The 12,658-nt window shown below is 34.4% G+C and overlaps 1 protein-coding gene across 1 annotated transcript; it reads right to left on the reverse strand.

Moving 5' to 3' along the window:
* Positions 1-810: 810 nt before the first annotated feature.
* Positions 811-1,239, reverse strand: LOC145121890 (uncharacterized). Its single transcript, XM_079057572.1, has one exon. It carries the CDS (start codon positions 1,237-1,239, stop codon positions 811-813), a length of 429 nt encoding a protein of 142 aa, XP_078913698.1.
* Positions 1,240-12,658: the final 11,419 nt, after the last annotated feature.

Raw genomic sequence — 12,658 nt, forward strand, 5'->3', positions numbered from 1 at the left:
TCTAGACATTGTTTTAAAGGGACCACATACATTAGTGTGCATGATGCCCAATAAAACACTCTCCCTTTCATTTGTTCCAAAGAAAGGGGATTTTGTCATCTTGCCACATAAACAATATTCACATATGTCAAATGACTCAATGTCATTTGCCCCCAAAAGTCCCCTCTTTTAGAGTTGAGATATGTGCTTCTTGTTTATGTGTCCAAGCCGACAATGCCATAGATATGTTTGGTTCAAATCTTGTTTGAGCATGTTGGTGTTAACATTATAAAGGGACTTATTATTTGAGGTGTCATCTAGGTTTGATTCATAAATTTCATTTATCGGTCTAGCCTCAAAATAGAATATTCCATCCAAGAAGGAATGAATATTATCATCAAAAAATTGAAAATTAAAACGAGCTTTTCTTAAACGGGAAACTGATACAATATTTTTAGTAATAGAGGTAATCAAACACACATTGTTTAATGTTAAGTACAGACCAGATGGTAATTGTAAATCAAAATGTCCTATTGCTTGGACTGCAACCCGTGCCCCAATGCCCACATGCAATACCATCTCATCTGTCTTTAGTTCCCTACTCTTTCTGAACCCCTCCAACGAATTACAAATATGAGTTCCACAACCAGTATCAAATACCCAAGTGTTATATGAAAAAGTATATAGTCCCATTTCAATCATGAAAATGGATATACCTGAAGGGCCTTCCCCGGCCTTCTTGTTCCTCAACTCAACAAGGTACTTAGGACAATTCCTTTTCCAATGCCCCACGACACCACACTCAAAGCATGTGTCATCTTTGGCAACCTTTTACTTCTTCTTTGGTGGTGGGTTTTGGGGAGCTTTATTCCCTTTGCCCTTGCCAGCTTGTGGCTTTCCGTTGAAGTTCTTGCCTTTGTTCTTCTTGACTTTTCCTTCCCTAATCATGAGCACTTTGGGGGTTTTCCTTGGGATATTCTTCTCTGCAGTTTTTAGCATGTCGTGCAACTCAGAGATAGGTTTCTCCCACCCATTCATGTTGTAGTTCATGATGAAGGTATCATAAGACTTTGGCAATGAGTTCAGAATTAAGTTTTTGGCGAAGTCTTGTGGATATGGAGAGCTCAATCTCTCCAATTGATCCAGATAGCTTTTCATCTTGAGAACATGTGTGCTCATATTTCCACTCTCCTCCATTTTCATGCCATGGAGTGCTCTCACAGTTTCAAACCTTTCGGTTCTAGCTTGCTGACCAAACATCTACTTGAGATGTTCAATCATGTCAAAGGCAGTAAAGAGTTTCAGATCCCGCTGAAGATCAAGAACCATAGAGGCAAGCATAAGACATGAAACATCAAGTGAATTATCTATATGCTTTAGCCATGCATCATATGCAACCTTTGGGAGAGCAAGTGGTTCATCAGGGGTTTGTTTTTCAAGGACATAATCTTTCTTTTCTTGTTTCAAAACGATTCTTAAATTTTTGTGCCAATCCAAAAAGTTGGAGTGGTTAAGTTTTTCTTTGTCAAGAATTAACCAAATGTTCATTGGGTGGTGGTGTGTTACAGTAGTTGGTGGAGCCATCTACAAAAGTTTAACAAATTTTCATTTAGTATTTAATTCTTTAAAAATAATACCCTTTAGTTTCCAAAAACATTATTTATTTAAATTCTAGGATCCAAGTTACAAATCAAATAAATGTTTAGGTATCCTTTATCCCATTTACACAATTTTAACAAGGTAAATAACTTGTATTAATTACATCATTTGTAATTCCTAGATGTATGAGACCCTAAACAATCCATTTGTTAATTTGACATGTTTGGTCTCATCTATGCCTTGGAACACTCTTGCTTAGGTGACCTTTATCACAAGAGGTTTCCAATCAAGTCATACAATTAGAGAAACTTGTATAATTGGCCTATAACTTGGTTACAGAAATCGCAAAAATACTTTGGCTACCAAAAGATGATACTAATGGTTAGGTATCATTTATCCCACTAGCATTATACAAGTAATGTGCAAATTGTTTCTAAAGTTGGACGGCATAGACTTGCATTTTGAAAAAAGGGATTTGAATGTTTTATTATTCTATTTAAAACATGTGATATCATGACAATTGCATGCATCCAATATGTCATGGTATTAGTTTTCTAAAAAAATCACTTTTAAGGTTCTTATAAAAAAACCCGGTTTTTATATTTTGGCTTGGTTCAATTTTAAAATTAAAACCTAGTATTAAGTTTGTGTTTTAGCCATTTAGAACATTTTAATATTGTTTAATAAAACTTCCTTTTATTAAATAATACTTTGGAGTTTGAATAAGTTATAAAAACATGATTTTTACACTCATAATTCAATATTTCAAAAGTTGTCGTAATTAACAATTTTATAAAACCGGTTTTTATTTTATGGCTAGAATATGTTACATCCAATGTACATATTTTATATTTTGAAATCCAAACTCCATGTGATGTTTATTTTGTCCAAAAAATAGTTTGGGTTTGTGAAAAACTAAATTATCAACCACATAAAATATTTACTTGAAAAATAAACAACACAAGCATGCATTTGACATAAACAAGCCTTAAACTATATAACACTTTTGTGAGAAAACATAAAAGTGTTAAGTCCTTCCTAAGGGACAAAGGGAGCAAATATTACAACTTGTTCTTCATGTGATCTTCAAGCTCCCACTTGCAATGACAACCAACTTTATTGCAATTTTATAAAAACTTTATAAAAGTTATGAACTTTTATAAAATCTTTATAAAACCATGGGTCTCTATGGTTCTTCAAGAAATGGCCTCCATCTTAATCTTGTTACATTTTTCATAAAATAAATCTAGTCTAAATCTATTACATAAAAAAAATAACAAGAATAAAAACTAGCTACTTTTATTACATACTTTATAAATAAAAGAATATTACAAACCATTTTCAACCAAATCACACAAACAACAACACAAATGGTCCAAGGCTTGTTTATGCACTCTAAAATACATATAAACATAAAACAACCTTTGTTTTTCGAAGACAACTTTAAGTGAAAAAATGCGTGTAAGTTTTTGTCACATAAAATAACAATTATAAAGTTGTCAAAGAAAATATGTATGAACTTGTTTTTATACAAAAACAAGTTATCCATATTCTCCAAAAACTAAGATTTCCACAAATAAAAAAACTAACCAAACTTACAAGGTGGCTCTGATACCAATTGTTGGGTTTTATTTAAAAACTAGTTTCGAAAACTACAAATAATGGCAAACTGAAGACTTGAGTTTTATAAATAACATAAACATTTTATCACCCACCAAGGATCGTCTTGCAAGTAAAAGGAAGATTTAAAACACAACCATAGAAGGAAGAAGTTGTAACAACCTTTGAAGCACTTTGAGTCCTCTAGGGCAGGCTTGGAAGTTGATGGAGAGAGGATGAACCCTTGAGACACCAACAATGTTCCAACTTGATTAGAATGCTAGTTCTTATGCTAACTCTTAAACTTAGAACAAATACCCAAGTATATGTTCGAAGAGAGCAAAACAAGTAACAAATCTTCAAGAACTTCAAAGGCTAGATAAGAGATGGAGAGGGAGCTTGTGCTTTCGGCTTTTGCAAGAGAGAAGTGAAAGCAAAATTGAAATAGTGCAATCTATATAAAGCATACACTTAATCTAAAGGTCTTTATCCAATAAGCTCTTTAGACAAGCTTGTCCCATGCATGCACCATGTTTGATTTCTTTTGATTAAACTAAGGGGAAAGCCATGCCTCTCTTCGTTGACCCTAAAACCGGCCATGGCTTTAAAAAATAAAAGATTGAGTTTATATTTTATAAACTCAAAGTTTATAAGATATAAACTTTGTCTTTATCTAAAATACAAAAGGCTTTCCAAGTCCAAAATGTTGTACAGGACTTATTAATTCATATCTTATGAAATAATGTGTTACTTGTATTGTAAAATAATTATTTCCTTGAAATAAATATTTTCCCAATTTATTATAAGAGTTTATGAATATTTATTAAAATCAATTTCTAATAAATAATCAATTGTATCAAGTTGTTGTTAGTGTGACCCTTAGGATCATATGTTATTTAGCAATATCATTTTAATATGACTCTTGAGCATACTAGATCTTTCATTGCTTCGTATTTAAGCAGCCTAAACTCGGTTTTAGGGTTCATTTCTCAGCCTCCATCTCTCTAAATCTCAGAAATACTAACCCTAGTTCTTTATGGGTGGTGTTTGGTGCTCATTTAGTGATTTTTGGTTCTTTGAAGAAGAAGAAGACTCCTTGGGTGCATCCTTTTGGCAATCAAGCTCCTAAATCATCACCATCCAGTGCTTTTGGACCCTTGTATGTCATAAAGGTTCTACCTTTATCTCTAATGCATGCTAGATCTAAGGTTTATGTTTTCCTTTTTATAGATGGGTTTGACAGCATGCATGGGATCTATAAAGTTAGCAACTTTATGGGTCATTGAGGCATTTCCTTTTAGTATGTGTTCATATCCGAGTTTTGGTATTAATTAAGACTCCAATCATGAGTCTTGATCTTATTTTCCCTCTTATTGACCTAATTGGTGTTTAAGTCATGCATTGGACATGTATGACTGTAAAGCTTCAATTTTTATGGTCCTTAGGGTTGGGGGAGACCCTCTGGAAAGTCTCAAGGAATGGCTTCAGGGGTTAAGAGCTTAATGCTCAAAACTGATCATAGAAGATCTCACAACATGAGCAATAGCCTGTCTTGTCGTGAGATGTGGTGTTCGCGATTATTTTGTCCTTTTCCAGTCAGACATGACCTATGGGTGGTCACGACGTGACCATTGGCTGATGTTGACTTTTTGACCATGGTTGATATTTGGTCAAACTAAGGGTTTTGGATTTCAAACTGAGAGGGTACTCTTTATTGTTGTTAGGTGCGATGTAGGATGGATACTTTCTAAGTTAGAGCTGTGGAATTTAGATGCTACTTATGAGATGAGTCCTCTCGCCATACTTGCCTGTGTGGTATTATATGTTGACCAGTTGGGTCTTATCTATTGATTACTGTTCTATGTGAATTGATTGCTAATAATTCCTAGACTACTGTAAGTCCATGAGATTGTTGATAGTGCCTAGGGTTGCGGATAATCCGTGAGGTGTTCTGTTAATCTATAGGGGGTGCCGTTAGCCAATAGGAATGTTGATAGTCCCCAGCGTTGGTAAAGACCCATAGTTGTTATATTGCATGATGTATGTGATATTCGGAATTTCAGATAGTTCCAAGGCTGTTGTTATATGGTGTGTCGTATGAGATATTCGGGGAACTCACTAAGCTTTGTGCTTACATTTGTGTATTAAATATTTTTACAGGTACTCATTTGGTTTGCGAAGGCGGGATTGTACACACACGTCAACAACTTTATGATTCGAGATTCGACGTTGTCTTTATTTTAACTCTGATTTCGGAATAATGGTTTTTGAACAAATTATAAATTTGAATGTATCATTATTAAAAATGAAAAATTTGGCATGGGTTTTCCGAATGTTTCAAATTCCTTCTGCGAACAAAATCGTCTTTATTAGTGTGGAACTTAGCGTCAATGTAACCTTTACATTGATCTCTTCCATAGTAACAAGATCATCTCCTTTGTCCTCCTATGCCACTAAGGAATGTTCTTGATTTCGATTCATTGACTCTTGCCAATAGGCATGAATAGTGCTAAATCCTCGATATTCATGATCTAATTTTCTTCTCGTTGTTTTAGTCTTCTTACTCTCATTTAGTCACTACACATTCTTGCAAATGTTAATACTTTATCCATAGTTAAATACTGAAGGATCAGAAGTAAAGTTCCAATTGTAACATATCGATGTTCAAGTATTTCTACATTTATCCCTTGAAGTTGTTATATTACGTTTTGGTCCCTAAGTCCAAAGAATTGTCCATTGGAGCCCTAGTGGCATTCTTGTAATTTGGGCAGAAAGAGTACGCTAAGCATACATGTGTGTACGATGAGCGTACTAGGGCGCGCCCTAGTACGTGGGGCGTACACTCATGTACGCAGGGCATACTAAAAAAAGATGGAAACCCTAATTTTTAGGGTTTGGGTGGTATTTAAGCATCTTTATGGCCCAATTTCTCTTCACCTAACCAACCTCTACCCTCTCTTCGTGATTTGAAACCCTAGAAGCTCCTTGTGAGGACATTTCAAGTATTAAAGAGTGTGTTTGTGTGAGTTGAAGAGGAAGGAAGAAGATCAAGCTCAACTTGGGGAAAGAAGCACCTTAGATTTGGGATCTATCTCTCATTTGCAAGCATTTCACGGTATAAAGCTTAAACATTTGTCTCTTAATCTTGTAGATCTAGTTATGGGGGTTTTATGTCATCTTTTTGGTCCCAGAAGTATCATCTTGAGAATGGCAAGTTCTGGATGTTTTGGGTTGTCCTTTTAGACCCTAGGAAGGGTCCTTAGCCAAAAAAATGAAGTCCCTTTGGTTGGTTTTGCCTCATGCATCTTGTAGAAGGTCTTAATAGATTAAGACCTTGTGTTAAGGACTTAATAGATTAAGACCTTGTTTTAAGGACTTTATGGACGTGTAATGTCATAAAGTTGGACACTTTATGACTCTTGGGTGCATTTGGACCGCAGATATGAAGTATGGGCTTGAGTGCTTAAGTCATTAAGCACTTAATGAAGTTTTAGGATTTGCGAGGTTATGCACCTCTTAGGTGGGAGTATACCCCGCATACTCGGTCAGCCACCCCATAAGATGGTCAATGTAAGGCTTCGCGTACGCTAAGCGTACCTCTGGGTTACGCCCCGGATACTCGCATGAGTCAGCCCTTGTTGAATTGACTCGGCTGGGTTGACTTGGTTGGTTTAGGGGGTTTGACCGGTTGACTTTGACCAATTTGACTTTGAGTTTGACCAATTTTGAATTTTACGGTATTTTGGGAGTTTGATGGAATTGTTCATTTGATGGAATTAGGTATCGGTTGAGAGCTGAGACTCGGAGTCGGACCTTATTAGTTTTGTTTAGCTTGTGAGGTGAGTTTTCCTCACTGTACTTACCGGTCAAAGGCACCAAGGCCGACCATTAGGATTGTCATCCTGGTTTATCGTATGATTGAGTACTATAGTGATCTGTTAGATCTGTATCCTGGTAAATAGGATGATGATATGCTTAGTGATCTGTAAGATCTGTCTATTTGTTATTGGCTGGTTATTTGTATGCTTGTCTGTTATATATATATATATATATATATATATATATATATATATATATATATATACATATGTGTGTGTGTGTCGACACAGTGTATGTGTGGGTGGGTTGAGGCGGTCCTGCTTTGTGCTGAAGGCTAACAGACCCAGGGCGTCCTGGATAGACTGAAGGCCAGTGGGGCGTACCAGTCAGGCCAAAGGCCCGGAGAACGGTCCAAATAGGTTGAAGGCCTGGTGTGGGGTACCAGTCATGCTGAAGGTTCTGTGAGCGTACCAGGTAGACTGTGGGCCAGTGGGGCGTTCCAGTCAGACTGAAGGCTCTGTTTGCATGCTGTTTTGCTGTTATTATTATGATATGTGATGTGTTGGTATTTTGGGGGAACTCACTAAGCTTCAGGCTTACAGTTTTGGGTTATGTTTCAGGTACCTCAGATGATCGCGGGAAGGCAAAGGCGTGATCATGCACCTCCTCGTGTTTTTTTATGATTTTGGGAAACTCTGATATTAAACATGTTTTGAAAACTAAGTTTGTAATAAATGATGATTTGTGGATTGGTTTTAAAAGTTTAAATTTTTCGTGAATTTGATGGATGTTACACCAATGGCTTTATGAATTTGTATATCTGATTGTAGACTAAACATTTTGATATTATACACATTTTTATCTTAAGGATAATAGCACGATCTCGATATCCTTGACCAAACTCTCTTTTCCATGTTCTTGTATCTTATAGATATATTAGGTATTAATGCTTTATTGATCCTTTTCTTTTTATTTTGGAACCAAATAGTTTATTAGCATAAGCATTTCTATTGTCCTTGGCGTTTGGGGCCAGATTAGGTATATTACCGTCAATCGCCTTTTACGCATGGAAACTCGCTCTATTCTTCTTAAAGCTTCAATTTGTGACATCCTCTAATTTTTAGAACCAATTAAAACTTTTCTTTACGCTTTAAAAATCATATATTTATATTTGTAGAAAATCCCAGTACAAAAGATCATTTTGATTACAAATGTTTGTTTCCAAAATATTAAAACCCTAAGGATGTCATAATCAATACAGATACATAAGTTACAGTGTAAAGACCTGATGATCCTGAATACCGTTGCAGGTTGTCTCTTAATCACTCATCATCCTAACCAATTTTCACTAGCCTAAGTCTTGATACCTGTGATACATATAAGCTGAGTGGGTCAAGTTAGGAAAACCTGGTGAGATACATAGGGATTTCAATCCCACAATATAGATATGATAATATTCCTTCATTATCAGACCTACAACACTAACCGTTACCATACAATATCCATATAGGCTTACATTCCTACATGACTATTCCTAACGATCCTCACAGATCCTAGTCCAAGATTATCGAGGAAAATTATATCCCCGACGAACCATTTAAGGTAAGGGTTTGACTACACATCCAAGGGCTTCCTTTTCCTATGTAAGTCATAAAGGCCTATGGGCCGTTAGAGTATTTGATGAATATGGTTTTCCAATTCATCTACATCTGTGAGTAATAAGCTCACACTAGCATCATAATTTACAAGACCGTCTAAAATGATCGAGTGTTGTCACCTACTCTGTGGGGTGACCAAGCATATTGCAAACAGTTGCATGATCAGGATCCACCGTTTCTTGTCATCCCGTACGAAGCTACCGTACATCGAAACCTGATAGTGTCATGGAACAGAACTTTATTCTCCGATCCTAGGTTATGTGTATTCTCTTAATGAGACTACCTGATATCAACTTAATTGAACTAGGTATCTTCCATAAGTCTAAGTTTATCCCTAAACTAGATTACAATGCCTGAAACCAACTATTAATGTTGACTCTATTCTTGGGTGACACTAACCTATCTTAGTGCATATCTATTCCATAAGAGTATTAGGTATTATTAATCATTTATCTTCTCAACAATTCTACTTTTAATATCATTATATAATATTATCCATTTATCCTAACATAAAATAGAACCATATATGGTTCACACATAAGTCGTTATATATATATATATATATATATATATATATATATATATATATATATCATAACATATAATCCATGCAGTAAGCATATAATTCACATACTATTTCCAGCAAATATTTAATATTTTAATTAATACTTATATTAAATCATGTTCATGAAAAGGACTAAGCATTCACGTGACTAAGGTGGATGACTGATGATCTGGGTAGAGTTTCGCCTAACACCTTAGATATTCCTTGACATGACCTAAGCAATATTAGTACAAAGTTTTAGTCTAATGATCCTGGAGACTAATAATAGTCTAAATCCTCACTAATCCCAACGTATACATCAATATTTATCAAGTAAGGATCAGCCAGGCAGGACAGTCGGGAGGCAGAATCATTTCGGCATAATAGCTTTTCTGAAATCCAACAACCAAGCCAACGTGTCCATTCTAGACACCTCTCCCATAAGTAGACCAATCAGTATAACGACATGGAATTACTGATAAATCAAATTTATAGGTTCATAAGAACGACTAATGACCATAAATATAAGTTACACTGAAAGTGATAGAGTGTAGCTTAACTTACAGAGTTTCTTCCTAACCAAAGTCTGGAAATCACACTCACAGGGATCCTACTGGATGGCTACTATTTGCTAAATACTTCAGGGGTCGCAGGGCTGCGCCGCAGACTAAACCTAAGGGAAATAGGCTAAATCAAGAGGAATTCGATAGAGAAAGGATGGGGAGTGAGGAAATAAATGAGCAGTTGAAGCCTATTTATAGCACAGTTGCACGCCGTGCCTGGTTTGCGCGTCACGAACACCTGAGATGTTGCTCCTTTCGTTTTCTGTCACGTGTCACAAATATGGTGGTCCACGCCCCACCTTCTAAAAGGCACACACCGTGCAACCCACCTGCTCATGGTGCTTCTCGGAAAACATCAGAAAATCGTATATTCTTCATACTAACTCCATTTTCGACATTAGTTATATCCACACGTAGCTATTGATGAGATCTACAACTTTCATTTAGACTTTGTCGACTAATTTTGACTTGTATTTTTAAAGCTATTATTTTAACAGATTTAGACTATTAAAGTCCGTTAAAAATTCATAACTTTCTCATATGATATCCGTTCTCAACTGTCTTTATATCGATGGAACTATATGGACGAGATCTTCAACTCTCGTTTAGATTGTTTTTCTAACAATCAATCGATCTCTACTTAGGTTTTTGAGACGTATACTACTGCGCTGAAACTTAGAAAAATCATAACTCCCTATTACGAAGTCAGATTTTAGCATTCTTTATATGTACGAAATCCTTGTCACGTATAGTATAACTTTTGTTAAGATTATTTCTCCTAAATAATCTTCTACCAAAAAGTCATTTTTACGCTTATTATCTATAAATTGACTAGCCCGAATTTGCGGGCATTACACAATTCATGATAGCAAACATAAGAATATTTGAAGTTGGAGTATTATATGATTGGCGATGTTAGTACCAAAGGGACTCAACATGCCATACAACTCCTTTATAGACATTTCCAATTTGTTCATATCAAAATCAGAATGAACTGATTATATGTATATGTCAGCTAATTGATCATAATCAATTTTTAAGTAAACAAAATTCCATTTCTCCTCAAAATATGTTTGATAACTATTCATACAGTTTTCGAATGTAGTGGTAGGAGCTGAATCACAAAGATCTATATCAAAGGCATGATCTTTCTATTTGAAAATAAGAACCTTCCTCAAACTGCAAATTTAGACTAGATTGATCATCCTACTTACTAATCGTTTTGAGAAGTTTTTATACTTTTATAGTAGTAGATTTAGGTGGATAATCTTAAAGACATCATTCAACATTGATTCCATTCTTGTTTATTTTATTAATACTTAAAATAAATTTTAACCCTAAATGAATTATTAACAAGGCTATGATCCATATTTGGCTTTGTGATATGTAAAGAGATGTTGTAAACGCACAACAAAGTTATTTAGGTAGGAAATGCAATATGCTAGTTTCAAACTTTTGAAACTCTTAGATTATTTGAGATTCATTGACATTCAAAGGCATGTTAATCATGATTGTGCTCATCTCGATACAATGATGGGGATGTTGTAGATCATTGAATAGATGGTAAATCAACCATGCAAAACCGTGTGACCCTCGATATAGAATTATTCTCGTATTGACTTGTTGGTTCACCACATGCGCTCCATCAACAAAATAATTCAACGAGTGACATCATATTAAACTTATATTTTTGCAATGGTGTGTTAGTTAACCACATACACTCCATCATCAAAATATAAACAATATGTGTGTTTTCATGGATAACACAAGACTCACATTTTTAGACATAAAATGGGAATTTTGTTTATTAATTGATTAATACTTTTAATCTCGAAAGACAAAATCAGATCAAACCCTTTTAGTAACTCCACTCTCAAAATACAAAAGGCGGTGAGGTTGGTAAGCATGAATCATTTTAAAAATTGACCTTATTAGGAATCATATAGATCTCCTTAAAATACTATTAGAATGGATGCACTTAGTCTTGGTTAGATGATAATGTTTTTAAATTAAACATGTGAGGATACATGTGGTATAATTGTTATACATATAGTACATATACCACATACTAAATTGAAACCTCTTAAATTTTATATTCTTCTCTTTTGAATTTAATTCACTTATTAAATAGTTCAAGACAAATAATCAAACCTTAAATTCAAGTTTTAAATATTTATTATAGTTTAGTTAACCAAATGATTAAAATTAAATCCTATTAAAAAATATTTCAAATTAATCTAAAATTCAAATTTAACAAATTTAAACAACTTAAGATAATATTCAAGATAAATATTCAAGTTTAAATAATATTCATATTCGATTAATTTAATATTTGAATTTAAATTCTAATTAAATAATATTCCAACTAATCTCCTTATTTGAATATTTAGATTTAAACAATTTAAACCAATATTTTAATCAAGAGGTTATCTCAGGTTTTTCGAAAAAAAAAACAGATAAATTTGAATTCTAGAAAACTCGACCAAGCACGCCGCGTCCAGCAAGGGGTGCGTCGCGTCTATTGATAATCAAGATTTTGTAGGTTTCTTTTGTTTTCGATTTTCACCAATTTAGTGCATACAACTAAAACCTATTAGGCTTTGATAGCACTGTTGGGTTTCTATAGCATCATGTACACATCAAGAAGGTGGCATAATAATCTAATGATTTACATAAGTGTGCATGCACCATAGTTCTAGGCTTTGATAGCACTGTTGGGTTTCTATAGCATCATGTACACATTAGGATAAGCAGAAATCATCCACCTCCTCTTACTGGAGAGTTCTAGAATATTCAAATTAATCCAAATAATTTAAATAATATTCAACCAATTTAATTAATTATCAAAATAGATTTCTAATTAACTTATTAATTCCATAATAAATTAACAACTTATT

This window comes from Lactuca virosa, chromosome 6, assembly GCF_052849685.1.
Source record: "Lactuca virosa cultivar CGN04683 chromosome 6, Lactuca_virosa_CGN04683_v6, whole genome shotgun sequence".
Classification (NCBI taxonomy): Eukaryota; Viridiplantae; Streptophyta; class Magnoliopsida; order Asterales; family Asteraceae; genus Lactuca; species Lactuca virosa.

Bases quoted from the DNA above. Each gene is read 5' to 3' on its own strand.
- LOC145121890 (XM_079057572.1), bottom strand. From the start codon at position 1,239: ATGTTTGGTCAGCAAGCTAGAACCGAAAGGTTTGAAACTGTGAGAGCA.